The 23,119-nt window shown below is 42.5% G+C and overlaps 1 protein-coding gene across 4 annotated transcripts in view; it reads left to right on the forward strand.

Moving 5' to 3' along the window:
• Window positions 1-23,119, forward strand: part of ARHGAP26 (Rho GTPase activating protein 26) — a 420,536-nt gene that overhangs the window by 209,514 nt on the left and 187,903 nt on the right. For all 4 annotated transcript variants that reach the window (XM_037062978.1, XM_037062987.1, XM_037062996.1 and 1 more), the window contains one exon: window positions 6,489-6,525. In XM_037062978.1, coding sequence (XP_036918873.1) covers window positions 6,489-6,525 — 37 coding nt within the window. The remainder of the gene's footprint in view (window positions 1-6,488; window positions 6,526-23,119) is intronic.

The raw sequence follows: 23,119 nt of genomic DNA on the forward strand, positions 1-23,119 counted from the left end.
GTGATGAGAGGCACGTTTCTCCTGGAAGGAGGAGGAACCAATGCCTAGTTCCCAAGCTCTGGCCCTTCAGGTTGAGACACATCCTTATTTACTGCAAACTGTTCAGACTAGTTTTATACCCACATGCTTAAGATTCAAACGTTCCTTCTAAAAGGCTTTTCTGAGTACAGCCTGTGTCCCATCATGAGGCGAGAGAATCTCCGATTCAGAAACTTGTGTCTGTTGCTGGGTGGCATACCACAGACCAAGAGTGTCTTACTGTAACTTCTCAGGGGTATCGCCAAAAGTTCTTACATTCAGCCTGTTAATGGAGTTCGCTGAGTATTTGAATGTGGTGTTCTATTAAGAAATCTGCCTGCCACACAGTCCCTTGACAAAGCTGGCCAGCTCACTCTGTGCGGTCATAGTTTTTAGGAAGGATGTGATTTAGGCACCCCAAAGTCTCTCCAGCTGGTTGTGGTTTTCAATTACTGCTCTACTTTATGAATTAGAAGTTTGTTGAATTACTGTCATGTTCAAATTGGATGGAACTTTCGTTCTTATATAATGTCTGCTTTGTTGCCATTTTAATTACAGCTTAGCTTCTTTTGAGTTCTTTGTTAATTGCCAAGCTGTTTTTACCCTGGTGAGCAGGACTAGGTAGGGAAGTTGTGGTTGAGTATAGTCGCTAGTCTAGAGGGCTTTGTGGTCTTGGAAACTTATTTCACCTGCATAATGCTGTGATGTACAGGCAGTGTAGTACCCGAGGGTAGGCCTGAGGATGAAGTAAAATCAGGTAAATGTTTAGTGTGGTACCTGGCAGTAATCAGTGGTGAAAATGTGGTTGGTGGTAGATGGTTACATTTACATTTGACTTCTGTTAAAACAAAACAAACTTGAGAACCTATTGCTCTAAAAGTTGACTTTAGATAGTCTCCTTTCCTTTTGTCCCTTAATTGGTTTTGGTTGGTTAAATTATAGTGCTAATGAGACCAGTGCCACTGAATCCCTGAAGCTACATTCTCCTGCTTAGCCGATTATCCCAGAGGGCAGTGATTTTCAACCGGTGTGCCACAAGAATTTTTAAATATGCAGTACCTGACTATTTAGTCAGGGTCACTGACCTCTTTTCCCTTATATTGTCAAATAAAAAAAGACAACATCTTAACACAACAATAGCTGTATGATGTGGATAAGTCAAATTTATACGTATTTTTTGTCAGATAGGCAGAACATATGTTTTTGGTGTGCCACAGAGTTTTAGGAATTACTTCACGTGTGCCATGAGGTGGGGAAGGTGGGAAATTGCTGCCCTAGGAGGTGAGGGTGAAGACAAGGGAGGCAGAGGCTGGCAGTGTCAGTGATGGAAGTGAGTCTTCACGGACTGCTCTGCGGGCCGTAGCATTTGTGTCCAATACTCTCCGTTAAGTGTTGTCTGTCTGGTATTTCATTTAATTTTCACAGCAACAGAAGAGATAAGGAATGTTAGTACCCTATTTCACAGGTGGCAGGACTGAGGTTTGAAGTTGTGGAGTGATTGGAATGCATAGCCAGGAATGGCAGGGCTGGACTTTGAACCTAAGCAACAGATTACTACAAATTTGTCACCACTGACAGACACAGTTCAACAAGGCAAGTCCTAGTGGTGGGGATCCATTGCATCACAGGGTATCTGATGGTGCAGAACTGGCTTAGGCAGTGTTGTTAAGTTGTTGGTGTGGAGTTCTGTTTTGTGTGTCTCCACATTGGTGTATCAGGGAAACGACTGGGCTGGGGAGGTGTAGATATACCCGGCCACTTGGAAGAGACCTCTGGAGCTATGGAGCTTAGGCCTGAGTTCAAGTGCGATTTACGTAGGAGCAGCAGTTGTAAATAAACTTGCTTATGAATCTATTTCTCCAATACCTTTTATTTTGTCTAGATTGTGATCCTAACTGTGGTATGGCCAAATACTAACACAGCTGTGTATCTGAGGGAAAAAGGGAGATTGTTTTGTCTAATTATTGCTTTATTTATGCCTTTCATTTATAAGTTAAAAGAAATTCCTCTCTGTGCTTTCTTAGTAAGGCCTGGATAATGGTCATAAAGGTTACCCATAGAAAAATTCTGGAAAGCCAATGATTCTGTAGTCTCTCTTAATTCTCTGGGGACATATAAATTGAATTCGCTTAGCAGTGAACAGAATTTATTGCTAAATCACATTTCAGTGCAGAGGAAGCGTATGACGGCTTTCCTCACCCTCCTTTGATTTATTCAAGAGCACTTCCATTGTAGCTTCTGGGTGAGGACTCGTAGAATTGCTGTGCCCTGTGATTTGTATCAAAGACCCACTTTCCTGCCTGGTGTTTATCTTCAGGATCAAGCCTGTGATTCAGAGAGAATATGAAGTGTTAGTTCTGTGTTAGATGCCAGCTTGTTGTATAGGTTGGTAGTGAATGCTTCAGGCTGGAATCAGAAGACCATTCCTAGTTTCGTTTTCTCTGTGACTCAAGGCAAATTCTTTCTTCCAGTGACTTGTCTTCCCTAGCCGCCAAGGACATCTCATCACCTTTATCATTGTCATCATCATCACTGCCACTGTCATCATCATCATCATCACAATGTCTTTCTTATTGTGTGGTTAGTGGTTAAGAGGTTGGGCTCTGGAGGTAGACTGTAGGAGTTCCTCTCGGGATTCTGGCCTCCTCCAGCTACCTAGCCTTGGGCAAGTGTCTCTTCCCTCTAATGGCTCAGATTTCTCATCTATACTCATATGAACTGATAAGTCTTCCTAGGAGCCATCATCAGAATTGTTTCATGTTTCATGTCCCCCTGAGGTGATCCCGTAGACCTGGGTTCTACCCTCTGAAGGCAAAGGTTCTGGAGGCACTTACTGGACAGTATATGAATCTAAGATAGCTCTGCTAATCATAAGCCAGAAGCCACTGCCAGAGACCTTTCATTTCAGGAAATTGCCCTTGCCTTTGAACTTTAGTCTGACAGTAGAGGGCAACTATGATTTCTATAGAATGTTTCCCCAGAGCATTTCTAAAGGGTGAATTGTCCACCCTTTGCCTCTGCCAGTGTGGAGGGTATTTTTGAACCACAGACTTCTGGGGTGTCTTGGTAGTTGTGTGCATTTTCCACTGCCTGGAAACGTAAAAGAGGATTCCAACCTCCCTTTAGAAGCAAGATATAATAGTACACCACCTCCCAGCTCTGTGTCCTGGGACATACTGTGTAAACCTCTCTGGGCCTCAGGTTCCGCATCCGTAGGCTGGGTGTAACACTAGTAACCTACCTTAGTGCCTTAGACAGTTTCAAGGATGCCATGATATGTTGCATTTGGTAAATGCTCGGTAAATAAAGACATTCCCTCTTAGTGCTGTTAGTTCTCTTAGTCTAGGGGAAGCATATGAAGATTTTCCTTACCCCTGCACTTTCCTCACGGTGAGAGAATACCGCCCTTTCACCGTGCTGCCATCTGGCCTCTGTGACAGTGAGGCTGCTTCCAGACTCCCTGCTTTCTCGGTTGGGTCATGTAGTCACGCACTCCTGGTAGCCATGGTTTATTAGCTTCATTTCAGAAGTCATTCTCTTTGGCTCATTTATCCAAACGAGACAGAGATTAATGGCCTGGCCTCAGACGATGGGGCGGCACATGTTTCTGGTGCCCTTGGTTCATTGATCACACCTCTCTAACTTGAGGGAATGCTTGGGTATTCCAGGCAGAGGTATCCTGAGACCCAGGAAACACAGAAGGAAAGTAATTTGGTGCAAACTTACCTCCTCATTAAGGAGAGCTGAAAGCCTTGCATTTTGTTATTTCCTCTGGATTTTGCCATTTATAAATAGGAGCAAGTGTTTCTGGGATAGAATGTTTGAATTTTATGGAAGGGATAGCTGGGAAAAAAATGCTTGCCAGAATATGGTCTCTCTTCCTGCACTTTACTTGCCCAACTCCCCAAGCTTGGTGAACGCCAGTCAGCATGGATCACTGGTCCCAGCTATTGTGAGTCTACCCACTTCCCTAGCAGGTCACAAGGCCCTGTAGGATCCTGTTGCTGTGCCTCTGCCCCATCCTTAGCTCCTACCTTGTACTGTTTGCCAACCATCTGGCTTTCCTCCCTCCAACACGCACATGGCCCCCGGGGTTTCTCAAGGAGGTCCTCCCTTATTGGTCAGGTCTCGTGCAAATGTCACCTCTTCAGAGAAGGTGTTCCTTACCTCAGGTCCATAGGAGACTTTGACTTTCTCTACTCTAGTTATGGGTATTTGAATATCATATTTATGTATCTGTTTATTTCTATTTTCTTTCCTAGTGAGCAGGTTCCAGGAAGCGGAGGTCATAGCTGTTCTCTTCATTCGTACCCCCAGTATCTAGGACAGTGCCTGGGCATTACAAGCACACGATAAATTTTTGTTAAGTGCATGAGTGAATAAACAAATTAATGAATTGCTACCAACTTTAGAAATCACCCATTAAAGAGGTCTTAACTTTCCAAAGTCAGTATCTCCTCATTTGATAGTCACATGAATAAAGTCAGTACAAGCAAAGGAGAGGGGGACATATGGGGACTTGGAGTCTCAGCTTCACTCTCGTCGTGCAGGCTCTGTGGGGGTCAGTGCAAAAGATAGGATGTAGTCCGAATTCTTCACTTGTGTGGCTGGGCGCGGTGCTGCTGAGGGAGAATGGGCGAATATGTTCCCTCCGGTACAGAAAGAGTATCTTTTCCAGGGAGTGTAAGTGTTTGAAATATAGGTGTATTAATCAGAAGAATGGGATATTTTTAGGGGGAGGGTAACACTAAGCTTAATTAAGCTTCAGAGTTAGTATTTCCTATCATCAAAATCAGTTGCAAATGTTCGTCTGCAGTTACCAGGTTTAACTCATGGACTATACGAAAGCAGGTTGGTGAACTGGATTTGGCCTGTGAGCCATAGTTTGTCAATCCTTAATATGCTGACATTATTAGATAAAATGAAGTCTCTGCTTCAGAAAAATGTCGTAGTGCCCAAATCTTTCTTTGGTGATTGTGACTCTGTTAGTATGAAAAAACATAAGGTGATGCTGGTCATCAAAACTTGAAAAAAAAAGGTATTTCAAGTGCTTCTGATGGTTACTCCTGCTTGAGAACCACTTATTTAACACTTAGGGGAACCGAGCCATGAGAAGAGAGCCATGAAAACCCTAAAAGGGATTTTCACCTGGGAATACTGTAACTTGGAAAAATTAGTATACAGGGTCCGGCAGAAGTAATGCCGGCTTGAGTGTGGATGGTAGGGTAATAATATGGGTGTAGTAATTTATAGTTCTAATTTGAACATTTCACCTAAAATGTCATCTGGTATGTTTGAGTGTGCTGTTGTATGTTACAGTTACATGCTTATGATGTGGTAATAGAAGATTTTGTAATAAAAAGGGGCATTATTTGTGCTGGACCAGGTATTTTGAATTTTATCAACCAAAAATTTTGTGGAAATTTCTTTTCTCCCTTGTTACACAAGTACCTACATACTATCATTGATTTTGCCTCCTGGCCTACAAAGCCTGAAATACGTACCGACTAGCCCTTTACTGAAAAAGCTTCTGACTCTTGCCATATGTCATTGTCTGTTTTATGTGGGGCACTTCCCCTTTTATGATTTCTGTGAGTCATTTAAGGGGCTTCTGTTGTAAAAGTGCTATGTTCTTCTTATAAAATGCAAATTTACAAAAGCCTATAAGGTAAGAAAAAGATTGATTCCATTCCCTAGTGCTAATACTTAATAGTTTGTAATGTTTCTTTTCCTGAATTTGTTACTTGTGAGCTGAATGTCTCTAAATCTCAAATTCTCCATCTGTATACAGTGATAAAACAGTTCCTACCCAGAAGAATTGTTTTGTGGATAATTTGAGATAATTCATGTGAATTGCTTAGCCCATTGCCTGGCGCACAGTTAATGCTTAATGATGTATAACTAATTCAAAATGTTTTTTCTTTTTTAGCTTTATATACACACATATGAAGATGGAATGTGATTTTTTAAAAGATTATATTTATATTTATTTTTAGAGAGAGAAGAACAGAGGGAGGGATAAACAGAGGGAGTGAAATATTGATATGAGAGAGAAACATCAATCTGTTGCCTCTTATATGCACCCCACCCAGGGACCGAACCTGCAACCTGGGCGTGTGCCCTGCCTGGGAATTGAACCTGTGACTTTTCATTTTGTGGGACGATGAAAAGTTGGCCAAACCAACTGAGCCACACTAGTCAGAACAGAATATGACTTTTTTACAATAAAGTTTCACAGATGATTCTAATGTATACATGCTTAAGGACAGTTAAGTAAGTACTGAGAACTAGACAGTTACAGAAGGGATTCGTATTTGAGGTCTAACTAGAAATTGTCTTGAGGTCTAACTAGAAATTGTCTTCAATCATATAGCACAAACTAGGGAAAGGGGAAAGGTAATGGCTTTCTTCACTGAACATGTAGGGTGGTATAAAATGCACATAGGTAAATGTTTATTTCTATTTTTCAGGTCTACAACTCGAACAAAGACAGTCAGACTGAAGGAAGTAAGTACAATACTTTGATAATTTTCTATAGTTGGGGTTGGGTTTGGAGAAGTTGCTACTCCAGGGAAGAGCCACTAGGAGGTGATGTGGTCCTGTTGGGTCTGCCCCTTTCTTCCCAGTGCAGCCAGAGAGGCTTCCACCCTGACTTACCACGTCAGGGACTCCAGGATGTTCAGTGAGCCTGACTGGCAAGGCTGTGATGACACTTTGGCTTATAGAACCCTTCATACTTAACAAAACATTTTCATGTATGTTATCTCAGTTAATCCTAGGTCATCATCACTTAAAAGTCACTTAATCCAGCTCCGTCCTATGAGAAAGCCAGAATTGACTGCCTCCCACACAGTCTTGGTCAAAGCGATCTTAGTGATTGCTTAGGAACTCTGTTCTTTGTTGCCCCTTTGGAGAGGAAGGGGTGGAGATGGCGAGCTCTGTAATGGTATTCCTCTGTGGTGGAAGTGACCCTCAGCAGCCTCTGTAGAATATCCAGGACATTCCCATGCTGCTGACTCTGAGCAGTCTGGTTAATCATGATTTCCGAGGGTACCTGCAACCTTATAAAGATGAGGGGATTAAAATAAAACTACTACTAGAGTGTTTGGGCTGATTATCTCCTTGGTGTACAGGAGAAAAACAGATTCCTTCCAGGTTGCTGTAAGGATACAAAGGAAATCCTGTCCCACTGCCTCAGATTTGCTTTGTAAAATATTCTTGGGAAAAAATGTAAGGTAGCTTTACCATGAATTCCAGTCGTGTCAGAAAAAGCAGTAAAACAGTGCCTCTCCATGTGAACAGAAGGGTGAGCTTGTGTGTGTGTGTGTGTGTGTGTGTGTGTTAAATCCATTATAGGACAGAGATTTTCCTTCTTCCATTCTTTCATAAAAACAGATAATTACCAGGAGTTTGATCGGAGATATTAAGTATATTTGAAATGGTGGCTTTTGGTAGGTTAAGAGGCCTGTAGGGCAGAAAAAAATGTTTTTTCCCCCTGAAAGTTTGAATGAGGGAAAAATTTTTTAAAGTAAATATTCAAAGAAACAAGTAATTTTTTCCTTTCCTCCTTATCAGGTAGGATTGTTTTAGAGCAATTGACATCAACTCTGGCTAACTTGGGCTAAAATAATGATAGCAAAAACAGTAGCAGTAGCCTTGGCTGGTGTAGCTCAGTGGATTGAGCGCGGGCCTGTGAACCATACGATCGCAGTTCGATTCCCAGTCAGGGCACATGCCTGGGTTGCTGGCCAGTTCCCAGCAGGGGACTCATGAGAGGCAACCATACATTGATATTTCTCTCCTTCTCTCCTTCCCTTCCCCTCTAAAGATAAATAAATAAAATCTTAAAAAAAACAATAGCAGTGATTATGAAGGACCGTGGAAGGCTGTGGGGTAACTTCATAGTGCGGTAGGATGACTACCTTCATTCAGGATGACTAGAATTCCCAGGAAAGAGAGCATCAGGTTAGTTTAACTTGGGCCCAGCCAGGAGAAAACAAGACACCTTGATCAACAGTTTCAAGGGTGGTGCACGAAATGGGAGCAGAGTGGTCTGCCAGAGGGAAATCAAGGAACCCACTAGGACACCGCATGCCACAGTAACAGATGGCTGTACCATGCCCCAACTTGGGACATGCTACTTCTAAGGACTCAAGAACTGTGGAGGGATAGAGCAAAAAAGAAAAAGGACTCATGGACGTGAACAACAGTGAGGCGATTGTGGGGTGAGGGGAGAGAGGTGGGTAGAGGTGAAAGAGGGTATAAGGGGGATAAATGGTAATGGGGGAAAAATAAAATTCCAAAAAAATACTGTAGGGAATGAGAGGCGTAGGAATGGGGATCCCGGACCCAATGTTTCCTTGTAGCTGAGATCTTATGAACCTGCTTCTCTCTGCTTGAGATAAGTACTAATAGATTTGAAAGACGACTCTGATTTCATTGGTGGGCATTTGGCAGCTGGTTCTGCCATTCTGTAAGGCCTTTTAGGAATGTGTATGAAAGCCTTTAAGAAGTAAATATCCTTTGACCCAACAGTTTGTCCCAAAGAAAGAGACTTGGGTTCAAAGATGTTTATGCCTCAAAGGAATTTACTGGAACATTGGTTATAATAGCAAAGAAATGCAGATAATCTAAATGTCCAATATGAAATTGATTAAAAATGTCATAGAGTACTATGTAGGCTTTAAAAAGAACAAGAGAGATCTATGTATATTTATAGAAATAGTGATCCATATACTGTTAGTTGAAGCTTCCAAAAATTATGTTAAGGAACAATGTATTTAGTAAAATGAATTACATATTTGATTTATTTAGATCAGCGATTTCCAACCTTTTTCATCTCATGGCACAAATAAACTAATTACTAAATTCTGCTGTGCACCAAAAAATACATTATATTATTTCCTCGATCTGACCAAAAAAACAGGTAGAGTTTTTCTTGGTTTACAAAAAATAATAACAAGCAGGGAATATAAAACAGAAAACTGTACTTGAATAAGAATTAAATAAAAATAATAATAACAATAGTAACTATATCCTTTTTGATACAAAATGACTTTTTAAATCAGGTGACTATACTTGAATGTAAGGATTTCTGCTACCAAGTATTAACCAATCAGATACAACCTTATTATGTGACATGACTAGTAAGATACAACTCTATTGTATAACCCATATATTTATGGTTCAGGATGGGGCATTCACACCAGCTGCCTATTGTTGTATTGATTGTTGTCATTTTTTTATGTGACAATCTTAATGGAAGAGAGGTCAGTGCCCCTGACTAAATAGTCAGGTATTGCATATTTTAAAAGTTCTTGCAGCACACCAGTTGGAAATTGCTGGTCTAGATGTATTGATAAAAAAAGGTCTGGAATTACAGTTTTTTTCATCAAAATCTTCATCAGGATAGAGAGTGGATTACCTAGAGGGACTGGCCTTCTACTTTAAATACCTCTCCATACTTTGCATTTCCTACAGTGAGCATATGTTTTACAATAGTAGATATTAATAGATTGCATTGACCACTTACTATGGTCACTTACTATGACCACTTATTATGTTTCAGGATATTTTATGCAATTAGCTCATTTAATGCTTGCAAAACTCTGTGAGATAAGTGTTTGGGGCCCACTTTTGTAGATTAGGAAGTTGAGGCTAGTAAATTCAGAGGACGTGATTTAATCCGAGTTCTAAGTCTAAGGGCTCTACTGTTAACCAGAAGGATATTCTACCTCCCTAGGAAAAGAACAATGCAAAAAGTTCCATTTTAGGAGAGCATACACATTTGCCACATTTTGCTTCTGGCATCCAGTTATTCACAGAGTATAGAGTTGACTGCTTTGAGTCTGTAATGCTTCTTCAGTTGCTTACCCTTTCATTTAGCAAGAAGGAGACAGGAAAGGTTGGTTAAAATACATGGGCCACTTTTCCAGGACTGTAGAGATCAATGATTTTTCTGCAGTATTGAGATATTCTGATCACTGATCTCCAAGCTGGCAAACGGTGCTTCCTCACTTCCTCGGGCACTGGACCCCTGTTTTCGGTCATACAATGCCAGAGCTGCCCTGCCCCTTCTCAGTGGTTATATTTTAGTATTTCTTAATTGCAGTAATTTGCATTTTCACCCCACAGCACCCTCTGCCACAGGTGGCACTCTTGCCCAGGGTCTGCACTGCACCCTTTTTTTTTTTATACCGTGGTCAAAGTCCTTTTAAAGTGAAGAAGGCAATTGAATGTGAATTTTAAGAGTGGGTCAATGACCCACTCTTAAAATTCACATTCACTTTATTATTTATTTGATTATTTATTTATTTAACCTTTAATACCCAAATTCCAAATGCCTAGCATTGTCTTTCTGGAAAATCTTTTGGTGGGAATTTGAATGCCAGCATTTTATCAGAGAGCCAGAATGGGCAGGTAGCAAAAGGAACTTCCTCCCGGGCACTTATGAATATGTTACTTTCATCTTGAAATTTCTCTCAGGGCATACAGTGCCCGTCGGGTATACAGGGTCTTGAATAATGTCTGTTAACTGCTCATATTTTCCAAATGGTCCGGTTACCAGGGAGCGGATGGCAGCAGATAAACGTATGAGCATTTCTTTGCATAGCCTTTTTCCTCTCCTCTGTTCTCTGTTTGAATCTCAGATACAGAGGGGTTGCGTTAATCATACTCCCCCATTGGTGGCATGTTATCATCGCAGGGCCCTCCATTCATTCATTTTCCTTCTCTTTTCTCAAGTCCTGTTTTTCCCCTATAGGCCATCATTCTAACATGTACTATGAAACTGTATTCTCAGATGTTACGGATCTTTATATCTACCTGTGCTTTTAAGTTACGTGAATGGTTCTATGTCTTGCTCGTTTTCTTCCTTTGCTCTGTCAGCATGCTCTAGGAGCCATCCACATTTCTCTGTCTGCTTCCAGAGCATGGCTTCTGTCTGCATCTGCTTCTGTAGAGATGCCCCCTACCTCCTCAGGCCTCTAGCTCCTTGTCACTACTAACAGCACCACAAGGAACAGCCCTGTACCGGTCCCCCTGCATGACAGTTTCTTTGCAGTTTATATGCATGAGGAAAATAGCTGGTCCGCATTTGAGGGAGGACTCTTCTATCCTTCTCTAGAGTTGTCTGTTCTCAGTCTCAGCAGCCCTCCATGAACAAGGGTCCATGAACAAGGGTTCATGGAGGGCTGCTGAGCTCTTGCTATTCCTGCCAGCTCTTGCCATTATTCAGCTTTCTACTGCTTTTGTCAGTCTTTTTTTCATTAATATATTTCATTGATTATGCTATTATAGTTGTCCCATTTTTTTTCTTTTTATTCCCCTCCTCCCTATACCTACCCCTCCCACTAGCATTCCCCCACTGTAGTTCATGTCCATGGGTCATACATATAAGGTCTTTCACTTCTCTGTTTCCCATATTATTCTTAACCTCCCCCATCTATTCTGTATGTACCATTTATGTTTCTTTTTTTAAATGTAATTTATTTTTTATGTATTTTATTGATTATGCTATTACAGTGGTCCCATTTCCCCCCTCTCCTCCACTCTGCACACCCCTTCCCACCCACATTCCCCCACTTTAGTTCATGTCCATGTGTCATACTTATAAGCTCTTTTGGCTTCTATATTTCCCATACTATTCTTACTCTTCCCTGGTCTATTTTCTACCTAGCATTTATGCTACTTATTCTCTGTACCTTTTCCCCCCTTCTCCTCCTACTCCCCTGTTGCTAAACCTCCATGTGTTCTCCATTTCTGTGGTTCTGTTCCTGTTCTAGTTGCTTGGTTTGTTTGTTTGTTTGTTTGTTTAGGTTCGGTTGTTAATAATTGTGAGTTTGTTGCCATTTCAATGTTCATATTTTTTATCTTCTTTTTCTTAGATAAATCCCTTTAACATTTCATATAATAAGGGCTTGGTGATGGTGAACTCTTTCAATTTGACCTTATGTGAGTCAAGCGCTTTATCTGCCCTTCCATTCTAAATTAAAGCTTTGCTAGATGGAGCAATCTTGGATGTAGTGTCTTGCCTTTCATGACTTGGAATATTTCTTTCCAGCCCTTTCTTGCCTGTAAGGTCTCTTTTGAGAAATCAGCTGAGTCTTATGGAAATTCCTTTGTAGGTGACTGTCCCCTTATCTCTTGCTGCTTCCAGGATTCTCTCCTTCATTTTCATCTTGGCTAATGTAATTATCATGTACCTTGGTGTGTTCCTCCTTGGGTCTACCTTCTTTGGGACTCTCTAAGCTTCCTAGACTTCCTGGAAGTCTGTTTTCTTGGCCAGATTGGGGAAGTTCTCCTTTATTAGTTGTTCAAGTAAGTTTTCCACTTGTGGCTGTTCCTCTTCCCCTTCTGGTACCCCTATAATTCAGATGTTGGAACATTTAAAGATGTCCTGAAAGTTCCTAAGCCTCTCCTCATTTTTTTTTGAATTCTTGTTTCTTTATTCTGTTCTGGTTGAATGTTTATTTCTTCCTTCTGATTTGAGTCCCAGTTTCTTTCTCGTAACTGTTGGTGCCCTGTACATTTTCCTTTATTTTGCTTTTCATAGCTTTCACTTCTTCCTCTATTTTGCGACCATACTCAAGCATTTGTGTGAGCATCCTGATTATCAGTGTTTTGAACTGTGCATCTGATAGGTTGACTATCTCTTCACTGCTCAATTTTATTTTTGGAGCTTTGATCTGTTTTTTGATTTGGACCACTTTTTTTTTTCTCTTGGCCCTCCTGTTATGTAGTAAGGGCAGGAGCCTTATATATTCTCCAGGGCAGGGCAAGCCAGGTCGCTTCGTTTTGACGCCATATGTGGGGAACAGGTCTAAGTGGGAACAATAGCACTTGCTCCAGTCTCTGCCAGTTTTCAGTCACTTCCCCCAATATCCACAAGCAAACTGGGCCTTTCTGGTGCTGATTGCCATGTGGGTGGTTTGTGTATGTTCTAGGATCCTATGGGTCCCTCCAAGGAACTCCCCTGTGAGGCTGGGAGTTTCATCTGCTGCCTCAACCCTCACAGGTTTTTCCAGTCAGAGGTTTGAGGCTTTATTTCACCGCACTGCAACCCTGGGTTGTGTGGTCTGTCTTGCTCCCCAGTTGTTCCTCTGGGTCTCTCTGCATGCGAATGTGGGACTGCCCACTCCCCCAGCCACTGCCTTACCTGCCCCATCCTCTCTGCCGGCTGCCTGTCTCCTCCCCTCCTACCGGTCTGAATGAATGCTTCTTCTTTAACTCCTTGGTTGTCGGACTTCCATACAGTTCAATTTTCTGGCATTTTGGTTATCATTTTGTTTTTAAATTTGTTATCCTTCTTTTGATTGTGTGAGGAGGCAAAGTATATCTATCTACGCCTCTATCTTGGCCAGAAGTTCTTTTTGGTCAGTCTTATAAAATGATAGCTCATTGTTGCTTAAATTTTATTTCTCTGCTAATTAATGAGTTTGAGCTTCTCTTTATGTGCTTATGTACTGGATTTCCTCTTCTGATTTTTTTTATTTTTGCCCATTTTTATATAGCAGTTGCCATTTTTTCATGTTGATATGTAAAGTTCTTCTGTGTTCTGGATATTAATTCCCTTGTTAGCTGTAGACATTTTAAATATTTCTTCCCATTCTGTCATTGTTTTATTAATATTATGTATGATACCCTCCTTTAAGTATAAAGCCTTACCTTTTAAATTCAAATTCATCTTTTCATTCTTTTTTGCATTCTGGTTTATGATTTTCAAGTTGTGTTTTAAAGGTTTTCCTAACCCATGTCAAAAGATGTGAACCTACATTTTCTTTGATTGACTTCATGATTTTTTTTCACATTTAAGCTTCTAATCTGATATCTAGCATTATATATGCTGTTTTGTAAAGATATGGTTTTATTTTTATCCACATGAAGAGTCAGTTTTTCACACCAACATCTAAACTATCCATTCTCTTCCCCTTTGACCTCTGATGCCAGCTTTATTGTACATCAGGTTTGAATATCTGAGCTCTGTCTTTCAGCTCTTTATTGCCTTAGTCTGTTTATTCTTGTGTTCATACATCTCTGGTTTTAATGTGGTGACTTTGAGGCACATCTTAATATGTGGTAGGTTAGTCTCCTGTCTTTACTCTCCTTTTTAAGGGTTGGTTTGCCTGCTTGTAGACCTTTATTCTTCTGTATAAATTCTGGCATGTGTGTAATGAGTTCCTCAGAAACTTACACATTTTCATTGATGATTGCATTGAATGGTATTGATTAATTTGGGGGAAATTGACACTTTCATAATATTAACTTATTTCCTCTAAGAGCTTTGAATGTCTTTCCATTTATCCAGACCACCCGTGTCATTTAGTTGAGTTTCAGTTCTTTGCCTAGAGGCCTAGTGTATTCTTGGTTTCGTTAATTCCTAACTATTAAATTCAAAAACCACTTTACTATTTTTGTCAATCTTATGGACCTCTCACCCTGTGGATCCTGTTGCCATCAGGATCCTTTCTGCGTATGTTCCCAGAGTGTCAGGAATATACATCGGTGATACTGAGTTTTCTCTCCTTGGCCAAATTCTTACCTAGTAGAGAAGGAAGGGAAAAGATGGGAGTAGGGTAGCAGAGAGGAAGGATGGTTTGTTGCTCCCTAGGTTTCGTCACTGAGTGAATGACCTCACAAATGTCAATATCTAGACAGCTGATACTTGTCACTGATTTGCACCCTTTCTTATTGCAAAGAACAGGATTCTGCACTGGACTAGAACCCCTCTCTTCCCACCCCACCCTCTGTTGGCACCCTTTGCCATCTTTGTGCACATCTCCTGAGTCTACATGTGCTGTTGCTTGCTCACCCTTTGGTTACAGTTATGAGATTTAGTCCCCAGATGCTCTGTGGGAAGTGTTTTATTCTCCCTTGAAATGAGCTCGAGTCAGAAACAGGAAGAGAAGCCAGGAAATGGCCTTTTCTCAGCCTGGGCTGTTGTCCTGTAGTCCCACCTGAGGAACAGTTAGAAAGCCACGCACTTGTCAGAGAGGATACACTAGTCCGGTGCAAGAGGAAGGGAAAGACAGGCTTTTCTAATGTGAGTTAGTCTATTCCAGGTTTGAAGTTTTACATCATAAACGTTACTGCCTGTTAGCTCTAAAAAATTAGCTTGTTTACAGAAATGCTGCTGCCCCATTGTTTCTCCAGCTGTTTGAAGACTGAAGGCTGTAGGCTGTCAGATTGAGACAGAGGAGGTTCCATCTCCTAATCTCGATTCCGTAGGGCCACTTCCCTTAATGTATTAACTCAAATTCATAGATTAGCCCTAAATGTTCCAGATACGCCTTCTCATGCACCTCCAGGACCCAGTGCAACACTGACCATCTGGCTTTTCAGGAGGACATTGCCGTCACTTACTCTGCTTCCCACTCTTGTTTTACATGTTCCTGTTTGCTCCTACATGAAACCACTAGGTTTAACTGCAGGTGTCCAGGCTTCTTATAGCTCTTCACTTGATCAGAACCCTTCAGTACTCTTGGCCCTGTGGCCCTGGCCTGGGAGACCGGATACCGAGGGGTAAAGGTCATTCACAAGTAGAATGTGCATCTCTGCCTTTAAGGAGTGAGTATATAATTTGCTGTTGCAGTTCAGACCACTAGGAGACAATAGACAGATGTGTGTGGGTGTGTGCAACATTCTGCTGTCTACAGATGTACTACTCAGTGAGCAGACAGAGTGCCCAGAGCCAGTTGGTTTGAGAGCATGCTCAGAATGGGCTTCTATCTAGGCTAGAAAGACTTAAAAATGGAAACTTCTCACCTCCCCTTCTCCCAGAAAAAGGAAATATAACACTTCCTCTTTACTTTCAATTCTCAGTTCCTTCATTTTTTCCAGTTTGTTTTTAATCTGGTACTTTTACAAGAATCCTTTGTATTTGTATGATGCTCAAGAACCCACTGTAGTTTGCCAAGTTGTCACTCATGTTGGGACATGGAGGGGAAGAGCAGGGGTTGGAGGAAGAGTGCAAAGTTGGAATTAAGGTTTAGTTATGTTGGGTGTGGACACCGAATCTGTGAACTTCACTACTAAGCAGGTTGAAAACGTGTATTTTCACTTACTATAAGATAATATGAAATAATCAGAATGTGAAGGAAATCTGGCAATGATTCTCAAAAATCCAGTGAAAATCACCTATAATACCACCCCCAGAGACAGTCCCTTTTTTTGTGCTGTCTTGTATATATTTTGTCAATGTCAATATTGTATTTAGACCTAATTGGTATTATATTGAATATGCTTGTTTCCATTCTGCTTTAAAAAATTTACATGTATTTTCCCATGCCGTGGAAATTGTTTATAAATACCATTTGTAATGTTTTTTTTATTATTCTGTTGTTGAATTGTATCCCAATTTGTTGAACCATTTGCTGTCGTTGGACTTGAATCTCTTTTCCAGATTTTTGACACTATGAGTAACATCAGCTTGAGCATCCTTGTACCTCAGTCTTTGTGCATATCTCAATTTCCCGTGGGTACTGCCATGTGGATTGGAGAGAGCTGTTTCCATGGAGGGCACTGTGTGAATGCTGTGCATTAGCATGCTGACATACTGGCTGTGGCATCTTCACTCAGAGTTGGACTTCTCTGTGCTTCCATTGGTTTTCTGTAAAAGGGGGATAAGTAATAACACCCACCTCAGAAAGTTGCTGTCAGGATTCAAGTTCAGGACAGTATCTGGCATGTTAGTTAGTAAGTGCCTAATTCCTGTTGGTTCTTTTCCTTCTCATTCTCTGGCCCTGCCAATTACTCCCTCACCTGAGAAGGAAAAGCTCACTGGATTGGCAGAACTGCTCCAGAGGGGAACAGGGCTGAGAACCAAGGGTGGCCACCAAAGCCCTGCTGTTTTCAGGCTTGGTGCCTTATGAGAGAGTGTTAGTTAATTTACTCCTCATGAGTGCATTTCCCAAACTGGAGTATACCCAGTACTGGTGGTACCCCAGATCATCTTAGGTGTTCCAGCAAACACTTTAAAGTACAAATTAGATTTGGGATGTGGGCATCAGTACACATAAACCCCTGGTTTTCTAAATTATTGTTTAGGACAGGGGTTGGTTTTTCCAGTTCAGGGCCAAATAGTAAATAGTTTTGGTTTGCAGTGCTTTGAACTCCACTGTTGTAGTGTGAAAGCAGCCATAGACAATAAGGAAACAAATGTGCATGGTGGTTATTAATAAAACTTTATTTACAAAGCAGGCAGTGGTGAATTTGGCCCATGGACTATAGTTTGTTAACAACATGTAACCTAATACAAGGATATGTTTTTGAACATACCCTAAGTCTAAGATGGCAGGAAGTTATGGCAGAAAGCATGAAGGTGGTATGTGAGTGGTTGCTGTTTGCAGAAATTTCTTTCACAACTGAGTTAACAACTGAGCAGACAGGCTTCAAGAAGCTCAGGTAGCATAGTTGAGAAGTCATGGGGCTGATGTTCCAGAGTCTGCCTGATGGCCAAAGTCACTCCCCGCCTTCTTCCCCTTTTTAATATGCATGAAATCTTTGCTCCATTCTGGTGTCCTGTCATGATGTGTTCAACCCACTGGTGCTGGAAGGAGTTTCATCATTGGCCTGCAACACCTAACCCACCCAGCTCTTTGCTGTTGAGAGGCCATTCCACATTCCAGCTAGTGAGCCTTGTCATTTGAACAGCAGTGGCTCCTCACACACATGGGACCCTGAGACAGCCAGAGTCACGTATTTCAGTGACTTTCAAGCATCCCAGGTGCAGAACCGTAGCATGGCCTGCTGCCCTCCTGCAGGCATTCGACAGTACAGCCAGAGCTGCTTTATATGTTGTTTCTGTTGCATGTGCTCGTCACTCTTTTGACCGTCATTCAGATCAGACTCCCAGACGGTGTTTTCACAAGGCTTTTCTGGTTCCATCAGGATGAGTACGAGGTAGAAGACCAAGAGGGGACACAGGGAGGGCGTCATCGCCTTTGCTCTGCGTGCTGGTTTGCCCTGCTTCTGATTGTACATCCTCTTCATCTCTGTGCTTCAGTTTCCCTTGATCTGCAAAACAAAAAAGAATTTCGTCTTGAAGATTGAAGAAAGGCTTGATGAAATTGCATGGGTCCCTGTTTTTTAAAGGCTCTAAAGCCTTCAGCTATTACTGGAAGTCCAACAGTCACAGGAAAGCAGCAGAGAACAGAAAAAAAGGATTTTCTTTTTCCATTTGCTCCCAGTCACCTTCAGCCTTTTGCTGTTAGAACACCCGCAGTTGAGAGGCAGGAGAAGGCAGCCGCTGGTAACCAGGATCCCTGTGGGATGAGAGCCATCCCATGGCTGCCAGGTCTCCACTGGTCGGTGGCTTATAAATAGAACATTTCCCCTTTTAAACCTGAGAAGGATGGATGGCATTAATGGGCATGGCGACTTGGCCTCCTGTGCACTGGCCCACGAGGCAGTCAGCTGAGTGCACCTTGCCTTCCAGCTTTCCGTCCATGCCTGCCAGGCCTGGGCTGATAGAAGACGGGTGCTGGCTCCCTCCCTTGCCTGCATTCCCTCCCAGGCCCTGCTCCCTGTTTGGCCATTTTTCTTTCTCCTTGCCCCTCCTGCCCATGCCTTGGCAGGTCTCTGCAGCCACCGCTTTCATTGCCTGAACCATTGTCAGGTGAGGTGGCATCATCCTAGCTCACCAAGTGCTGACGTTGTGCACCTCGCTTTTCACTGTGACTTGTGTGTGCATCCCGGTTGCTGTGGCCCACATTAAACTCAAATTATATTTAGTTGAACAGTAATACCCAACTTGAGAATAGCCCTGACTGAGGGGTTGGGGCTAGTGAGAGAGGAAGGAAAAGGAACAGCTTGTTTTCTCAGAGATTTTATTGTTGGGGTTTCCAGTCATCTTGTTGGATGAGATCCTGTGCCCCAATGATATGATGGGCAGTGGTGTTCTTTGGACTCACTTGGGCAATCAGAAGCCTTTCTGCTTGTCCTCGATAACACTTAACAAATCCACCCTCTCTCGGCCAACTTCAGACTGATGTGTGACTTTGCTGTGGCCTAATACTCACCTTTTTCTTGGGGGTATAGTCTTTGAACTGACAGCAGGCTGTAGCCTGGCAGGTGTGAGCTATCCCTTGGCCACCCCAGTTTGGGCCAGGCAACAGTGAGCAGGCCCCTGGCCGCATCATTAACTCCTAAAGCTCAGGGCAAAGGGTTGTTGAGGCAAATACTGAAAGATTTCCCCCACTGCCAACAAGTGCGGGTTCTCGATTAATGTTTATTGAGCACAGACTGTGTACTGGGTGTTTGACATACATTATGTCATTTGATTCTTGAAGAACCCTGTGAAGTAGATAGTATTATTGACCCATTTGCAGATGAGAAAAGTGAGACCTCATTCTGAGTTCAAACTTGTGGTTACTTAGTATCATTCCTTCCCACCCCGATCAGAGTGTTCGGAGAATGCAACTCGCATTCAGCATGCGAGGTTCAGCAGAGGCCGTCGTGCACTGTTGCCCTCAGTGGGGATAGGGGTCTGTAGTGGTTGGGAGCTTGGGCTCAGGAGCGATGTTACAAACAAGGGGTGGAACGCCAGGCTCATGTGTTACTGAGTGTGTGATCTTGGGGAATTAAGTTCACCAGGCCTTAGTTTGTTTTAATCTGTAAGATGAGAATAACTTTAGTATCTACATCACTGGTTTGTTGGGAGGATTAAATGGAATTAGGATGGAAACCCTTCGTTCAGTGGTGGCTGGTATTCTGGATGACCATCATTGCCCTCCGCTGTTGTTATTATCAATAGCATTTTTCAAAACCAGAGTCTGTTTATACAAAATCATGACATGAGACAATCTCTCCAGAGATCCTTGGAGCACCTTCACAGACATTGCTTCATTTGGTTTTCACAAGGCCTGGTTTACAGATGTGAGGAGAAGGAGCAGAGAGTTAAGCGTGCCCATCTCACGTGACCCCTTAGTGGTGACTCCAGGGCAAATGGTAGGCCTCTGATTCTGAGTGTTCTCTCTTTCCCTGCCCTTTGCTCTCAGAGTTTGTTATGACAAAGTATCTAAACCAGTCCTAGGGCTGATCAAGGTGATAGAACAAGTAGGTAAAGGCAAGAAAGAGATCTAGATGGGCAGAGGCAATTGGTTCTGGGCTTAAGACACTTCCATTTTCAGAAAGCTGGAGAAGTTCTCTCTTGTTTGAAGAATCAGTACACAACCACCCAGGCCTCCAGGCAGAAAGGATTTGAGGCCACTGGCCTGTAATTCATTCTTGGGATGTCCAGATCCCAGTGTAGGAGACAAATGGTCCTGATTAAGCTTGTTGGCGTTGCTGCGCTGTGCATTAAGCATTACTCTTTCATGACTGTCCTGATTTGAAATTTTAAGGTGGACTGGGGGACTGTAGATGTGAAAACGCACAAGGACACAGTCCTCTACAAGCTGATCTGCAGCCCTCAGCATGCAAGAACCCAGTTACTGCCTCTCTGGCTGCCTGTGTCGTGCCAAGAATTGGATCACTTTACAGCTGTCTTAGAGCCTCCCTTGACTCAGGCTGAGAGCTGGTAGGTTTATTCCAGGCTCAGCAGGGGGTTCATCTCTTTTCTTGCTACCTATTTTGCTTTCTTTACTCTGTGTTCCCTTTAGCTTTTTTTTTTCTCTCTGCATGTGTCCATGGAAAAAGAAGATAGGCTTCTGTGTATATAGTAGGCTAGGGAAGAAAATTCTGATTGCAGTATTTACGCTTAGATGTCCACGAATGAATGAAATCCCTGTCAGTCCTGTTTGTCTTGGGCTTCTCATCGCAGGGCCCCTGCACTGTGTTCAGCCAGTGGCTCTCCAGTAGAGGCTCCCAGAGTGTGGGGACTTCACCTATTGGTTTCTTGTGTCTCAGCTGGTGAAAATGTAGATTGTATTTGTTCCTTTATTCAGGAAATATGTACTGAAGCTACCATAATGCCGCTTCAGCAAACAAGGCAGATACAGTCTCTGCTGTCATGGAGTTATACATTCGAGAGGAACTGACGAGAAGCAGTACGCAGGTAGACAAAGGCTATGGTTTCAGGTAGAGAGAAGTGCAATGAAGAATTAAGAGCAAAGGTAGAGAGAGTGACAAGCAAGGGGTAGCTGAAGTAGAGAAGGCCTGTCTAAGAGGTGACATTTGAGACAAACCTGAGCAAAGAGAGGCGGAAGTAGGCGTGTTCGGGAGCTGGCAGGTGAGCATTGCTAGTAGAGGGACTAGCATGTGCAAGGCGGAGGGAATGAACTAGCTGTGTTCTAGAAACACCAGGAAGGCCCATTGTGACTGGGTTGGAGGAGACCAGAGGCACAGTGTTCAGGTGGGCTGGGACTAGACCATGCGAGGCCATGGTCCAGAGGTGGGATTGTGTTCTAAGTGTCATGAGAAGTCCCTGGAGAGTTGTGATCAGTCAAGTGACACGAGCCATTGTGTATTTTTAAAAAATGAATCTGGCTGCTGGTAGAGAGTATACTGTTGGGGGCAGAATCCTGGTTGTGCTGCTCACTGATGCCATCCGTCATCTTGCAGAAGTTCCTTAACCTTGGCTGAGCCAAGGTGTCCTGCATACAGAATAAAGAGGAGGAGGAGGAGGAGAGGATGCTTTTAAGTGCTTAGCCCAGAGCAACGCAGTCTGCTCAGTGAGTGTTAGCTCCATTATCATCATTGTTGTTACCACTTAACATCATGGGCCTGGCTTTTCTCATTATTAAAACCTAACAGATATATTGGGAAAATCAAATAAACTCTAATTCTATAAATGGTAATGTATTATCCTTCATTATACCCATTAGTGTAGAAACACAGCAAGAAGTTAATAGTAAGAATGGTCACAATATTTACCCCATGGGATTATTATAAGGACAACATGGACTTGAGTATGGAAAGTATTGTATCAACTGGAAAGTTCAAGTATTAGGAGGTGGTAACACCCTCATATTGGTAATACTGGTAATGGCCATCTATTCATTACCAAGTAAGTCACAGTTGCTTTATATTTCATTTGACTCTTACAGCACCTAGGTGGGTTAATCCTAGGGGAGTCTCAGAGAGGGGAAGCATTTTATCTATGATCACACCCAGCCAGAGAGTAGCAAAGACAGAGATAGGATTCTAATCCAGACTTATCTGGCTTTAAAGCCTATTGTTCTCTTTCCAAGGCATGCTACTTCTGACTGTGTGATTTCAGTTAATATTAACATTAGTACATGTTCTCCTATTTTTGCATATTGCTCAGAGAGTAGAGTATAAGGCAGAGTAGGCAGGGAAGTCACATGGAGTGCAGGGTCTTGGGGAGCTGTTCTGGGATTAAAAATTGGCTGTAGATAATCCCCAAAGTAGGTAATTCACACCCGAGCAATTAAGAAACAATCGGCCAGTGTTCCTGGGACCTACTGGAAACTTCTGAGAGCTGAGTAGTTTCTGAGGGCTGCAGCCAGCGAGTCCTAGCAATGCTGGGGGTTCTCAGAATGAGGAGTGTGCCGCAGTGAGTGTGTGAACCACTTGGTAATCTGTTCTCCAGGTGGCTTTCACATTCATTTCAATGTGGCTGTATTTTTTCATGGGTTTTAATGGTGCTGAAATTGATTAAATTTAGAAGGAGCAGGTAGGTTGGGAAAGAGCAAATCAAGTTGGGCCCTGTGGTAAGAACATGCCCATGGAGCTGTCCGTAAAATGTCCAAGAAAATGGTGGCATGCTCACGATGACTCTAGACAACCTCTGTATCCATCCATGTTAAAAATGGGGCAGCAACTTCCTCACCTCTCAGATCTCTTGTTTTTATGCAAACATGCAGCACTTCCAGCAAATTCCATTTCTCTCATAAAGTGCTTGGAAGGTTTTTTGTTTTTTAAACCAAAGGATAATTGAATAAGTTTCCTGGGGGAAATTTCAGGCTAGGAAAAACCTGTTGAATACCAGCTTTAGGAGAGTAGTAATCCATTTCACTGTGTGTTGAGACTAATTCAGAAGATCAACACTCTCCTCTGGAAAGGATTTGTCTCCTGGGTGTCTGTTGGAATTCCCAGGATGCCTATGGCTTTGGGGAGTGTCCAGAGCGTTGTTTTCACAGACCACGCGTCCGTCAGTCAGCCTATGGTATGGAGGAGTCCCGTCTGTTCAAAATTGGTGATT

This window comes from Sturnira hondurensis, unplaced genomic scaffold (assembly GCF_014824575.4).
Source record: "Sturnira hondurensis isolate 20B ecotype Veracruz unplaced genomic scaffold, ASM1482457v3 Scaffold0001120, whole genome shotgun sequence".
NCBI classification, from domain to species: domain Eukaryota; kingdom Metazoa; phylum Chordata; class Mammalia; order Chiroptera; family Phyllostomidae; genus Sturnira; species Sturnira hondurensis.